The 12,431-nt window shown below is 40.8% G+C and overlaps 1 protein-coding gene across 1 annotated transcript in view; it reads right to left on the minus strand.

Moving 5' to 3' along the window:
• Nucleotides 1–781: 781 nt before the first annotated feature.
• Nucleotides 782–12,431, minus strand: part of LOC140334763 (dynein axonemal assembly factor 8-like) — a 55,462-nt gene continuing 43,812 nt past the window's right edge. Inside the window, exons 28-30 of the mRNA XM_072417004.1 lie at nt 7,803–7,888; nt 3,199–3,262; nt 782–2,908 (exon numbers count right to left, since the gene is read on the minus strand). Coding sequence (XP_072273105.1) covers nt 2,831–2,908; nt 3,199–3,262; nt 7,803–7,888 — 228 coding nt within the window. The 3' untranslated portion in view covers nt 782–2,830. The remainder of the gene's footprint in view (nt 2,909–3,198; nt 3,263–7,802; nt 7,889–12,431) is intronic.

Consider the following 12,431-nt stretch of genomic DNA (forward strand, 5'->3'; position numbering starts at 1 on the left):
CAGCTCCATTCTAAATTTGCTGGATCACCCATGTTCTCCCATGAAAGTCTATCTTCTCCAGTCCAGTAATAAATAAGGCCCAATGTGTTCATTGATCCAAGTACTGTATTTCTGTCCATACTAGTCTGTTCTTTCATACAATTCCCGAATATATAAGCAAATGATAAACTAGTCACTGTATTGTGTGTAGGTGATCTTTGTCCAATTACCGACCTGCCTGGCCTTGTTCTGTGTCTTTGTACGAAGGAGGCCACATTAGAGAAGCTGGGGTATACTCCCTAATGGCAAAACTGGAAGCCCTTGTGACCTGTTATCTGTGACTGTAAAATAAATGATCAATAGATAACAGAAAGAAGCAGAAAACATAAATCCACAGAATGAATGAAGCTGAAAGCGAGGAGATCCTTGCACTACAGGTTCTCAGGTACAGCTTCCCCTCCAGCAAGGAGAACAGTGACAGACATCACCAATTCTAAACCAAGGTAGTGTCCTAATGATTTCACACACACACACATATATATATATATATATATATATATATATATATATATATATGTGTGTAGCTAATTAAGAAAAAAATCTTGCTGATATTTCTGGATGTTTCTCAGTAGATATCAAAACTTCAGACCCACTTTTAGAGGACCCAAATAATATTTAGAATTTAAGCCAGATGGAGGAGCTTCAGTCTAATGCAGTGTTCTTTATATTACATATACTGATTATGTGACCATCATGCTAATAAAAAAAAGAAAAAACACTAAACACAGACATCGGATTATAGATACATTAGAACAAACAGTTGTTTTTTTTTTTTAATTTAGAAACCAAAAATAAATACATTCCAAAACATACAAAAGAGATAGGAAAAGAGAAATGGTATCTCGGCTCAGTTTTTTTTTTTGACAAAATGGAGTCAGTTTTGTTCTTTTTGAACTGGCACCAGCAATTAAAGTTTGTTTTATGGTTTGTGTCCATTTCTATTGTGCTGTGCAAGTGAGAGGATTTTGAGTTATCATCAGCTGCTTATTGGCCATGGAAGGCTAAACATCTCACCAGGTTATCTCCCATTACTCTCTTCTAGTCTTGTGAGTTGAATGACCCCCATTGTAACTCAATATCCAAGACATAGGAGATTGTAAAAATTAGATATATCATGGCTCTGCTCCCTGAGAAGGTGTCAACCCAACATCCCAGTATCCTTCATTCACAATATAATGATGGAGATAATGCTGTAATGTAAAACTGCTAGGAGAAGAATAGAACACGTAGAAAACCACACCAGTCACATGACCAGCCCAAAGACAATTAAAAAAATGGACGTATATGGGAAAAACAAAAAGCACATAATACTAGGGTAGGGGAGCATTGGATACAGGGGTGGGCTGAGCCCAGAGTTGGGCTTTAAGAAAGAAATATCATGCAGAATAAAATAAAGGGGATGCCATGGTTCGATCATGTGATAGAGCCCAAGTTCCAAAAGCAGCCATTTTTTACTGTTTCAAGGAGCAAATGATGAAAACAGCCAAACAGGTATTAACAAAAACAGAGCTGGATCAGTCAAGATGACAAAACATGTGCTGCCATTTCAAAGGCCTGGGTCCATGTGGAATAGATCACACAGGCCATGTAATCAATCATGATGAGAAGGTCGGCCTGGCTTTTAGACAGATGAACTGAACGGGGATCCATTGGGATATTTGCGCCAGTATTGAACTGCTAGCAGATGCCTCAGGGATGAGAAATCCTATGATCATAGCTAAATGTATCAATAGACACTTGTTTTCATCTGTGTCACCATTGCAAAGATTTCTCATCTCTTTCCCAATGTCCAATAAAGACCTGACAGATGATCTAATGTTTTCTCATACCATCAAAACTAAATGTAAAGGTTGAGCCGGAGTTGGGGTTTGAATAAGCTGAAGTGGACCTGTCACGGGTTGTCAGTTGGCAGTCACACACAGGGGAAGTAACAGCCGGGGGAAGAGGAAATAAACCACCTGCATCCTCTGCACTGTTTCTCAACCATTGTTTGGTGACAACTCACAATAGGAGATGGGCGGTATGGAGCAAGTTTTATGTTTGCATAGATCAGGGTTTCTCAGCTAGGGATCCTCCAGAGGTGCTAGGGGTTCCTTGAGCAAGGAGCAATTTGTGCCTCTCAGGTCAGTTTAAGTGACACCAATGATCTTTTTAGCTACCTGTAAGGGTAACAGCATTCCCATCGGCCAGTAATAAAAGAGGCATTCTTCTCACTGACCATCATACTAATATACCAGTGGTTATAGTATTTAGAGAAAGGGTTCCCTAATACCTGAAAGGTATTTCAAGGTTTCCCTTATAATAAAAACCTTGAGAAGAGTCTGCAGATGCCTAATGAAAATCCAATCCTTGTAAGTCCCAAAAAAGATGAGATGGGGTTGGCCTTCATGTAAGTACGCTGTCAAAGTTTTCCTTGCCATCAGTATCCCAGCACAAAGTCTTCTATAGATTACTGTCTCTCCCATACATTTTCACATTTGCATACTGACACCTTTGTTTTTGTAAAACATTACCCACAGATTGTAATTGGGCTTCTTTAAGGCATGAGCGATGGGGAACTCTATTAGGCATTTGGAACCGTATTCACACAATAGGCACTGCATATTGGATACAATAACCTCACCAGTTTGCTAAATCACAATTTCCATGCGTCATATAAATTAATCACACTTTTTGATGAGCTGGCAATAGGTCTTCTTTAACTTCTCGGGATGAATTGTCAGAGTGACTTTGAGTTGACATTGAAGAGTTGATGAGCATTGTATATATATATATATAGACCACGGCTCCTTTACAAGGCCTGAGGCACAATTTGGTGAATGCTGTCAGGGGTCAGTGAATCAAAAACGCAGCTGAGAATCCTGTTGGCCTGCAGAAAGAATAGGAGAGTGGATGAGGTAAGGGTTGGCTGCTGGAGATAGATGGGAGGGAAAATGAGGTGACACAGAAATGAGAAGATGAAGCGGGATCACTCAGTCAGCACATCTCACTCTTATCTCTCAATTCCCAAAGGAGCAGCCGAAATGCAATTCACTGCCGCTAAATGAAATAAACAATATAAATGCAATTTTCCACAACTTGGCCAGTGTCTGGTTTGTGTTAGTCATGTCAGCACAATGAATAGCTGCAGCCAGGAGTGTGCAGACATGTGGTGCTTACCTGGGGCTGGCTCTGGGGACTCAGCAAAGCTTGTGTCAAGTTCTGTCCGGTTTGCAGGTGAATGCTGTAAAAGAAAAAAAAATTCAGCATTATTAAAAAAAGATATTACATTATTATAAAAAAATTGTTTTAGGTCATTACAATTTATTTGTGGTCAGTGCCAAACATGATGATCACAACGGGAACCAAGAATAATTTCAGTCTGGTCACATGACCCACATTTGTAGACCATTACTCTCCATTATTAATAAAAGGGATGGTGGGGGTGATTGTAGTCCTTTGCTAGGGTGACAATGCTACTACTACTCAGATACTGACAAAGTGATGGACTTTAAAAAGGGCTCACACGTGTTTGAAGTCATGTTACAACAGCTGGCATTCCCTAGCAGAACTTTGAGACATCTGCTTAATCTGCTTGCAATTAATTGAAGTAAAAGTCATCTCTTACATGATTTCGTTAAGAGTCGCATGTAGAAAAAGATCAGCGTGTATCATTTTATCAATGTGTGTTAATAAACTACAAACCCTGATTCTCTGTATAGTTTGTGATTATGGAAGTACATAAGCAGCCACGGGCAGCATGGTGGCTCAGAGGTAAGTTCTCTGGCCTTTTCAGCACTAGGTCCTAGGTTGGAATCCCACCTAAGACACTTCTGCATGGAGTTTGCAGGTTCTCCCCATGTTTGCATGGGTTTCCTCCAGGTTCCTCCCACGTTCCAAAAACATGCAGTTAGGTTAATTGGCTTTCCCCCAAAATATAAAAGACATATAACAATGATAGGGACATTAGATTGACATGACTATGGACTTTGTACAGCACTGTGTAATATGATGGTGCTATATAAATGTGTAATAAAAATATTAGCTCATTAAATAATATGGCTTTGCTTTCTATATTGGAGCGCTGCACAGTGTTGTGACTTTGTACTTCTTTTATGTTACTGCAAATTTACCAGACTGGGTCTATCTGCCTGAACATAACTGATTTGCTTTTGTCTCTAATAAAACATTGCTCCTGGTAGCCTGAGATCACATGACCCAGCCTGCCTAGGCTTTAGGTCACATGACCTCAACAGAATCCTATATTACCATATTGTTCAAAAAAATATCATGATTTATAATGCTGATGTGTATCCTATAAATTCAGGAAAATAGTGACCTTTACTATAGTTTAGATAATCGGAGTAGGATTTTCTGTTTTTAGATGTGCATGCAGCGTTAGCAGTTCACTGGTTAATATTACTTTCCATAGCAGAATTTCAAGCCTAATTGAATTCAGAGTACTACATAATTACATATTCATCTAACATATAATTTGGGATCCTGATGATGAAAACAAAAGGAAGAAGGGATGCACAAATAAGGGAGATCTTGCATCGGGTGTCAAATGCACCTTGACCACAGAAGTTCTGAAAGCCGCCTTTTTAAAAAAAAGGAGCATTTTCTGAGTCTCCTGAAAACTAACCCCACAGAAAAGATGATTTCCGTGAACCCAACCAGAATCCTGCTCTGCTGAGTAAAATCCCTTTGCTGGGTTTTGTGTTCTTTCAATAGAACGCTTTAAACTCTGCCTGGCCTACTTTTCCTGTGCAGCTGGCTATAACTCATGGTTCTAAGGATAGAGGAGCTGAACATCACAGATAAGAGCTAAGGAGTGGTGGGGGGGATCCTCGGGAGCTCTGTGTCCCCCCCCCTCCCTCTGAATGAGAGGAAGAAATCAACACACATTCCCAATGGGACTGACATAGCCTCCCGCCAGGCTCCAGGCAGCATGTTCTATAATATATTAGCATGCAAGAGGTACATAATATATGTGATAGATATATACGTGATTTATATATATACACACACATACACACACACAAACACATACATAGCTATACACGCAAGGACAGATGCATGGTATGTGTTTAAACATAGATACATATAGCTTTCTCTGTAGCATTTTACTTAGGTCTCTGATTTCTGTGCATTTTGTTGCCAGGGATATACATGCAACTCAATATAGGAAGAAGGAGTTACTGAAAATGCTGGGAGAAGTCAGAAAGTTCTTTAAAGTACAGAGACCTGAAGCAATCTCTCCTTTTTTGTATGGCTTAGAGTTGAAAAATAGCAGTGAATATAAAGCCCCATAAATAGCCTGTATGATAAACATAAAAAGGGCTAACTAGTGATTAGCATTCACTAACTAACCTGGCAGGACAAAACCCCTTTCCTTCCATCCAAAATATATCTGTGTGAGAACAAGTGTGATGAGAGTTGTGGCTGGTACTCAGCTAGCTCTGCCAGTACAGAGCACTGGAATGTGATGAGTTATCAATATGTTAATAATCCAATTGTTTTATTATTTTTTACATCACTGACAGAACTGGCATGGAGATTAGGAATACCAGAGCTTCAGATTTTCGTATCTGTTGCTATTGGATTAGTATGAGCACCAGGCAGGCAACATTGCCTGTAGGTAAAGGCAGCAAAGGCAGCCAGCATATGTCCTAAAAAAAAAAACCTTCCCGTAAAGGATCATATGGATCTAGGAGGCATTAGATATAAGAAATTAGAAGAAATCTCAGTTACAGAAAACTAATCATCAATTATTTTCCTTTTTCCCACAGCAAAAGAATGAGTCACCCTGTGTGCGTCACACTGAAATGTCACCTAACATGGGAAGTAAACTTGCTGGGGATTTGTTGGTAAAGCAGCGTGGCCGGCGATGACATTCCTCTGTGTTGCATTGGCCTCAGACAGAGGTTTGCTCAGGTATGCCCAGGGTAATAGGGGACAAAGTTTGTATTCTGCCTGCATGTGGCACATCACATATGTCACAGCTGAATACCAGCCAGTGTGCCGGCTGGGTTACTAAGTCCCCATGCCCTTCACGGTGCACAGTTGCTGTATGTATAGCGCGCTCTGTGACATCTTCTTAGTCACAGAAATCCTAACACACTATCTAATCTGGAGCATAACAAAAGCTTTCTATAAACGGATTTTGATGGAGCGTAATCCATCAGAGGAAACCGAACTGTCCCGGCTTCAGTCTACCAAATCCTCTCTCTCTGACCCCTTGAGTGCCATGTCGGGAATTAACCTCCACTGCCTTGGAACGTAACAAGTGACCAGACTAGGTTCAGTCGAGTGCCAGAGTCAATGTCAATGAGGGTTATTTCAGTCCCAGCGGTGCAGCTTCGAGCCAGGTTTCTGTAAAGGTGACATTGTGTAACTCAATGATCCGTGTGTTTGAGAATGTACTCCTTGGTATGCACAGTTCCACAGCTAGGTGGCGTCATTCTCAAAGAACATTGCACACTGAGTTCTCATTCTAATATAATTAAAATGTATCGAAACCCAAAAGAATGTATCGGAATGTACTAGTTATTAGGAGTGTTAAGTTTTCCTTTTTTAGGCAGTAGATTTTCTGCAAGTGCATACAAATACAAAATGTACATGTATTACAGGAATGTACTGCATGTGTTTTATTTTGCCTTAACATACACTTTAAAGTCCAAGTCATCAGTATTACAGTTTGTTTGTTTCAGAAAGCAGTGACAGCATGAATATAAAAACATGTTCCCTGCCAGCATGCTGTAGAGAGGTGCCTCTGAGAACTGTGTGTGGAATCAGTGGTCTCCCTGAAGTGGTCTAACACAAACTAGGCTAATTCAGAGCTAAATTCCTCCAATCAGTAGGAAGTATGAGCTTTACTGATTGCAGGGCTATAATTCTGACATAGTAGATGGTAGTTTAGACATTGGCTCTGCTTTTTTTTATATTGGGGTCCCAGCGGATCATAACACTGCCCTCATAGATACCCCAGATCATAACATTGCCCCCATAGGCACCCCGGATCATGATACTGCCCCCAAAGACACTCCAGAACATAACACTGTCCCCATAGGCACCCCAGATCATACCACTGCCCCCATAGATACCACAGATCATAAAACTGCCCTCATAGGCAACCTGAATCATAATACTGCCCCCATAGACACTCCAGAACATACAGAACATAACACCGTCTCCATAGGCACCCCAGATCATAACACTGCGCCAATAGGCACCCCAGATCATAACACTACCCCACTTATGGAGGGCAGTGTATGTTGGTGCTGTATTATTACAAAATAATATTGGTGAAGAGAAGGTTAGTTGTGTTCTGCAGTGCCCAGTATTCTACACAAAGTATTCCCCGAAAAATAGAGACAAAGGGGGGCAGAAGGAGAAAGCAATGTTTGTCAACTTTTACAATCAGGAAAACAATATACTTAAAGATAAAGTAAAAAAAAAAAAGAATAATGCACAGGGAGCGCATCAGAGAAAACGGGTTATAAATCAAAGACATGAAACTGACATCTAATCACAAAGTCCAATAAGAAATCCATCCTTGCAGACTCCTGAGAGCCTCTACAAAAGTTAACATACCACTACCTTGCAAGAAAGGATTTTCACATTGCCTGGTTATCCAGCCATATTTGTTTTATAGACATGGAAAATGCTCATTGTATTAACAATGAGATGGGATCAATGTGCTTCTTCTAAATTATTCAACTCATTTCCTGTGCTAATTATCCTCCTGTGTTTTATTCTTGACAGAAATACACTGGTGTTACCTGGCCATTAGTGAGTGGAAACAGGTTACTGCATTGTCCCTCTGAGCAGCTATTATCAAGCAGGGACCCTCCATCACAGCCTTACTCTGAAATAAACAAAGAACAGAGTTATAATTTACCCCCTAATGGGATATACATTATCCATGCATTAGCTTTCATCGCTGGGGAATCAGCACTGGTAGCTTACAGGAGCGTACAGTGTTCAACACTAATGTTACCCCCCACACACATATATGCACTATAGGTACACTCATACCTCATTAGTACTGTGCATTAAAGAAATCTTGCTTGTTGTAACTTAAGTACGCTTTTTAGCAAAACAACAACACTTTTCCTTAAGAATAAATAGTAATATGTAAAAATACATCTAAGATTCAATACACCTAAAATGTGTGACCTGAAAAACACAGAGGTGTAAATGTATTCTAATCTACCTGTAATCCCAATATTACTCTCTATTTAACTACAAACTTTCATGTAATCTTAACATAAAACTTGTAGGTCAGGGCAGCACGGTGGCTCAGTGGTTAACACTCTGGTCTGTGCAGTACTAGGTCCCAGGTTTGAATCTTGGCCAGGACACTATCTGCATGGAGTCTGTTAGTTATCCCCGTGTTTGTGTGCGTTTCCTCTGGATACTCCCGTTTCCTCTCTCATTCCAAAAACTTGCTGTTAGGTTAATTAGTTCTTCCAAAAATTGGCCTTAGACTGTATTAATGACATATCACTACAGTAGATACATTAGATTGTTAGCTCCTCTGGGGGAACAGCTAGTGAGGGGACTATGAACTTTGTACAGCGCTGTGTAATATGTCGGCGCTACATAAATACGGTGTAATAATAATAATATTAAGGTCAGTGTTCTCCCCAGCCCCTTTTATCCGGGTGCACCACGCAGCACTTTTCAGTACCTACCCGGCTGTGTCACAACACAGGGGCACTGGACAGTTGGGGCACAATGCAAAGAGATGAAAAAACACAATTTAATAAAAAGGTGGGCATTAAAATGTTGGACCATAGGGGGGTGGTTAAAAGCTCACAGAATTATAGTGGTAATGGATGTCTATGGCAACAACAACTGGCAATACTTTGTCATATGTTGCCCTGCCCACTACTACTAACCATCCCTAAAACCAACCTTCCCTGGAATCTTAATCTAACCTTTCCTGTAATACGAACACTAAACCCCCAGGTAATAATATTAATAAATGTCCCTGCAGTCCTATCACTAACCCCTCCTGTAATTCTAATACTAACCTTTCTAGTAATCCTAATATTCTGTAACACTAACCCTTCTTGTAACACTTATTTTACCTGTAACCCTAACACTAACCTACCTTGTAATCCTCACACAAGACTTCTTCATAAAATTAAACACTACCCTACCCTGTAATCTGTAGAGGAGCCTTCCTTGTAATCCTAACACTAACCCTCCCTGTAATCCTTGCACTGACCTTTTGCTGCAACCTCTAACCGACCCTCTCACCCACTTCCCCATAATCTTAACACAATATATCTTCTCTGTAAAGGTGCGTACACACTTCCAATTTTTATCGTTCAAAACGAACGAACGACGAACGATCGATTGGGCAAAAATCGTTCGTAAAAAAAGTAACCAACGACGCCGACGAACGAGGAAAGTCGTTGGAAACGAACGACCGGACCGGCGGATCAGATTGGACGACGATCGTTGAACATCGTTCGTGTGTACGATCGTTCGTTGATCGTCCATGGGCTGAGCATGCGTAATGAACGAACGTTCGTTCACTTTCCTGTCGTGCACATAGTTCCTCTATCGCTCAAACGATCGTATCTATTGTGTGTACAATATCTACGAACGATCGTGTCGTTATCTCTATGTGCAGGATCGGTGCTATACGATCGTTCGTAGATATCGTGCAGGATCGTTCGTCGTTCGTTTTCCAACGATAATAATTGGAAGTGTGTACGTAGCTTAATACTGACCAATCCCACAAACCAGACTGATAACACTGCACTACTGCCAGGATCTCCGGGCAACTTTAAAACAGTTTCCCAAAAAACGATTTGCTTAAAATAAAGTGTATAGAGTGAGGCGTGACACCAAATGTTCTAATCACGGATTTAGAGTTACAGCAATGCAACTTACTGCTCTACATAAACAGCTATTTGAGAGGAAATGAGGCTTTTAAATACGTTGTGTCCTGATAATCTGGAATGTTGGCATACTTATCCATGCGCGTTCCTAAAACACTTTAATATAATCCACTTAATAATTATTATGTAACTTTGGGGCTCTTTAATGGAAAAACAGAATGAAGGGATATTGACCTCTTTTTCACAGCTTTGGTGCAGTTAAGTTTCCCTTGCAATGGTCTGCATGTTTAGATAAAGCGAGGAATGGTAAAGGAGGAGAATCTTTATCGCTCACATTGAAGTCTGCGTTATGAATGTCTAAAGACGTAAAACCTAAAGAGTGCGAAACTTTTTTTATCAGTTTTCCTACTTACTATTTTTCTTCAACTAACCTTGCTTTTGGAACTAAGTGGTCTTTTCGTCACTGAAACCCAGAGAAGGGATCCAAGGGTGCAACCCTTTAAATTTATGGTGCCCTCCTAGGTCTCTGGGCCCTGGCACATTTATGTCCTGCGCTGGCAAGGAAGAGGGTTATAAATGGTGACAACACTAATCCTCCCCCTCAGTTCACATAAACATGCCAGCACTCAGGGTGGCAACATTGCAATGAACGCACTACTAGTAAAATAGCATTGCCACCCTGCATAGAACTGGCAGGATCACCAGGTAATTAGCAAATGGATTACTGAGGATAAACAAGAATTAAAGTAACAAAGGTATTTAATCGTAGTTCCTAGATTTACATATTATTGTTTATGTTTTGCATATAGCTGTACCTTAAAGCAGAACTATAGTTCCACTTTCAGGCAGGGCATTTCAATTTTCTTTTTCTTTCTAACCAATAGAATGTGGCTGATTGACATCCCCTGTTGTCTATCACCTGATCCACCTACTCTCTGTTTGCTCTTTAGTAATTTTATAGATGGGTGGACCAGCTGATAAACATTCCTGGCATTATACTACAGCGTTTTTTTCCAATATTTTCTATATCTTTATGTCAAATGATAAATGTTTTGTATAACTCTTTGAAATTACACAACCAGCGTAGGCAATAAAGTGTTTTTGTACTATATCTTCAATGCTACTAAACAGAATAAACAAAAAAAAATAGGCAGGGCTTTATTGCAGAAAGTGACAGACAATGTCCCTTCTGCAATAAGCAGTCTCGCCTGCCTGATCGCTCCGTGGAAATGTCATCCAAGCGCAGGTCAGTGTTGGTTGATTACCCAGCAATTTCGGCCTCCCCTGTGGTTGTGGGGACTGAATGAATACCCATTAGCCTGCACAGGCTTTATCCCAACCTGGACAATCAAGATGCCCAAAAATCGCAAGAAGAAGATGTTGGTGCCCTGTGACAGAACAGGGACAGGTGAGTATAGCGGGATTTAGTTCCGCTTTAATTTCTTGCAAACACCAAATTGAGACAGTTTTTCTTTAAAAAGTTATAATAGTGTAGCCTTATTAGCCAGGGACCGGTATTTGTCCCATTAATATTGATTTTTCCAGTCTTCCTTCGTGAATGACACATCAGTTCAAATATAAGCTGTCCCACGGTGGGCACTTTTCCTGCAAATCTGCTGCTGCAGAGGGGTGCTCATTGAACACCAAGCAGAAAAGCTTTTCACTTCCTGTAATCCAGACAGCACCTTTGTTACTATAAAGTATTAGGAATGCCACCTCTGCACAACAACTCATGAAGAGTGTCTGCTGTCAGGAGATAAGATGGTTTCTGCGGGAGCTTAAAGTCAACTGTTAGTGCAGAAGTGTCTCCCTCTGGGGGGAGAATACAGATAAACTATGGGACAAGTAGCTATCCATGACCAGTAAAGCTGCACTAACATATAATAGAGTAGCCAATAGCCTGGCTAGAACACTGCCATGTGAAGAAAAGAAAGAAGAAGTGGACCTGAACTTAAAATATAAAGATTTCCTAAGCAGTACCCAAATTAATATTTGTCTGAAATTCCTCCTAATGTCCTGTTATTTGAGGGTGCCTAGGCAAACCTTTACCAACAGACTCTTAGCTGTACACATGCCGTGTGAGATCTCAGGCACTGCTGTCTTGGACTACTAGACTCAGGAGATTTGAAGTGGAATTTGGTGATGTCGCTGCTGGGCTGCTCACTGTTCTCCTTGCTGCAGGCTCTGACATTGAGAAGCAAAGCCTCGACCAAAATGGCAACCTTCATTTGGAGATACAGTGCAGAACAAGGCATTGTAAGGCAGTAGAAGGGAACAACTTAGCTGCAGGGAGACATACTGCTGCCTATTCCTTTGGTGTTTCTAAATAAAGCCCCAAACTCACGATTAAAGGCAGGTCCAGGGAAACACTGGATACAGAGACCGTCTGCTCTGTCCTGTTACCAGAAATATATATATACACAGTGTTCCCCCCAGCCCCTTTTAGCTGGGCGCACCGCCCGGCACTTTTCAGTAACCACCCAGCTGTTTTTGGGTGATTACTGATAAGTTAGATCACAATAGAGGGGCTGCTACCCGCCTACAATTTCTTCC

This window comes from Pyxicephalus adspersus, chromosome 7, assembly GCF_032062135.1.
Source record: "Pyxicephalus adspersus chromosome 7, UCB_Pads_2.0, whole genome shotgun sequence".
Classification (NCBI taxonomy): domain Eukaryota; kingdom Metazoa; phylum Chordata; class Amphibia; order Anura; family Pyxicephalidae; genus Pyxicephalus; species Pyxicephalus adspersus.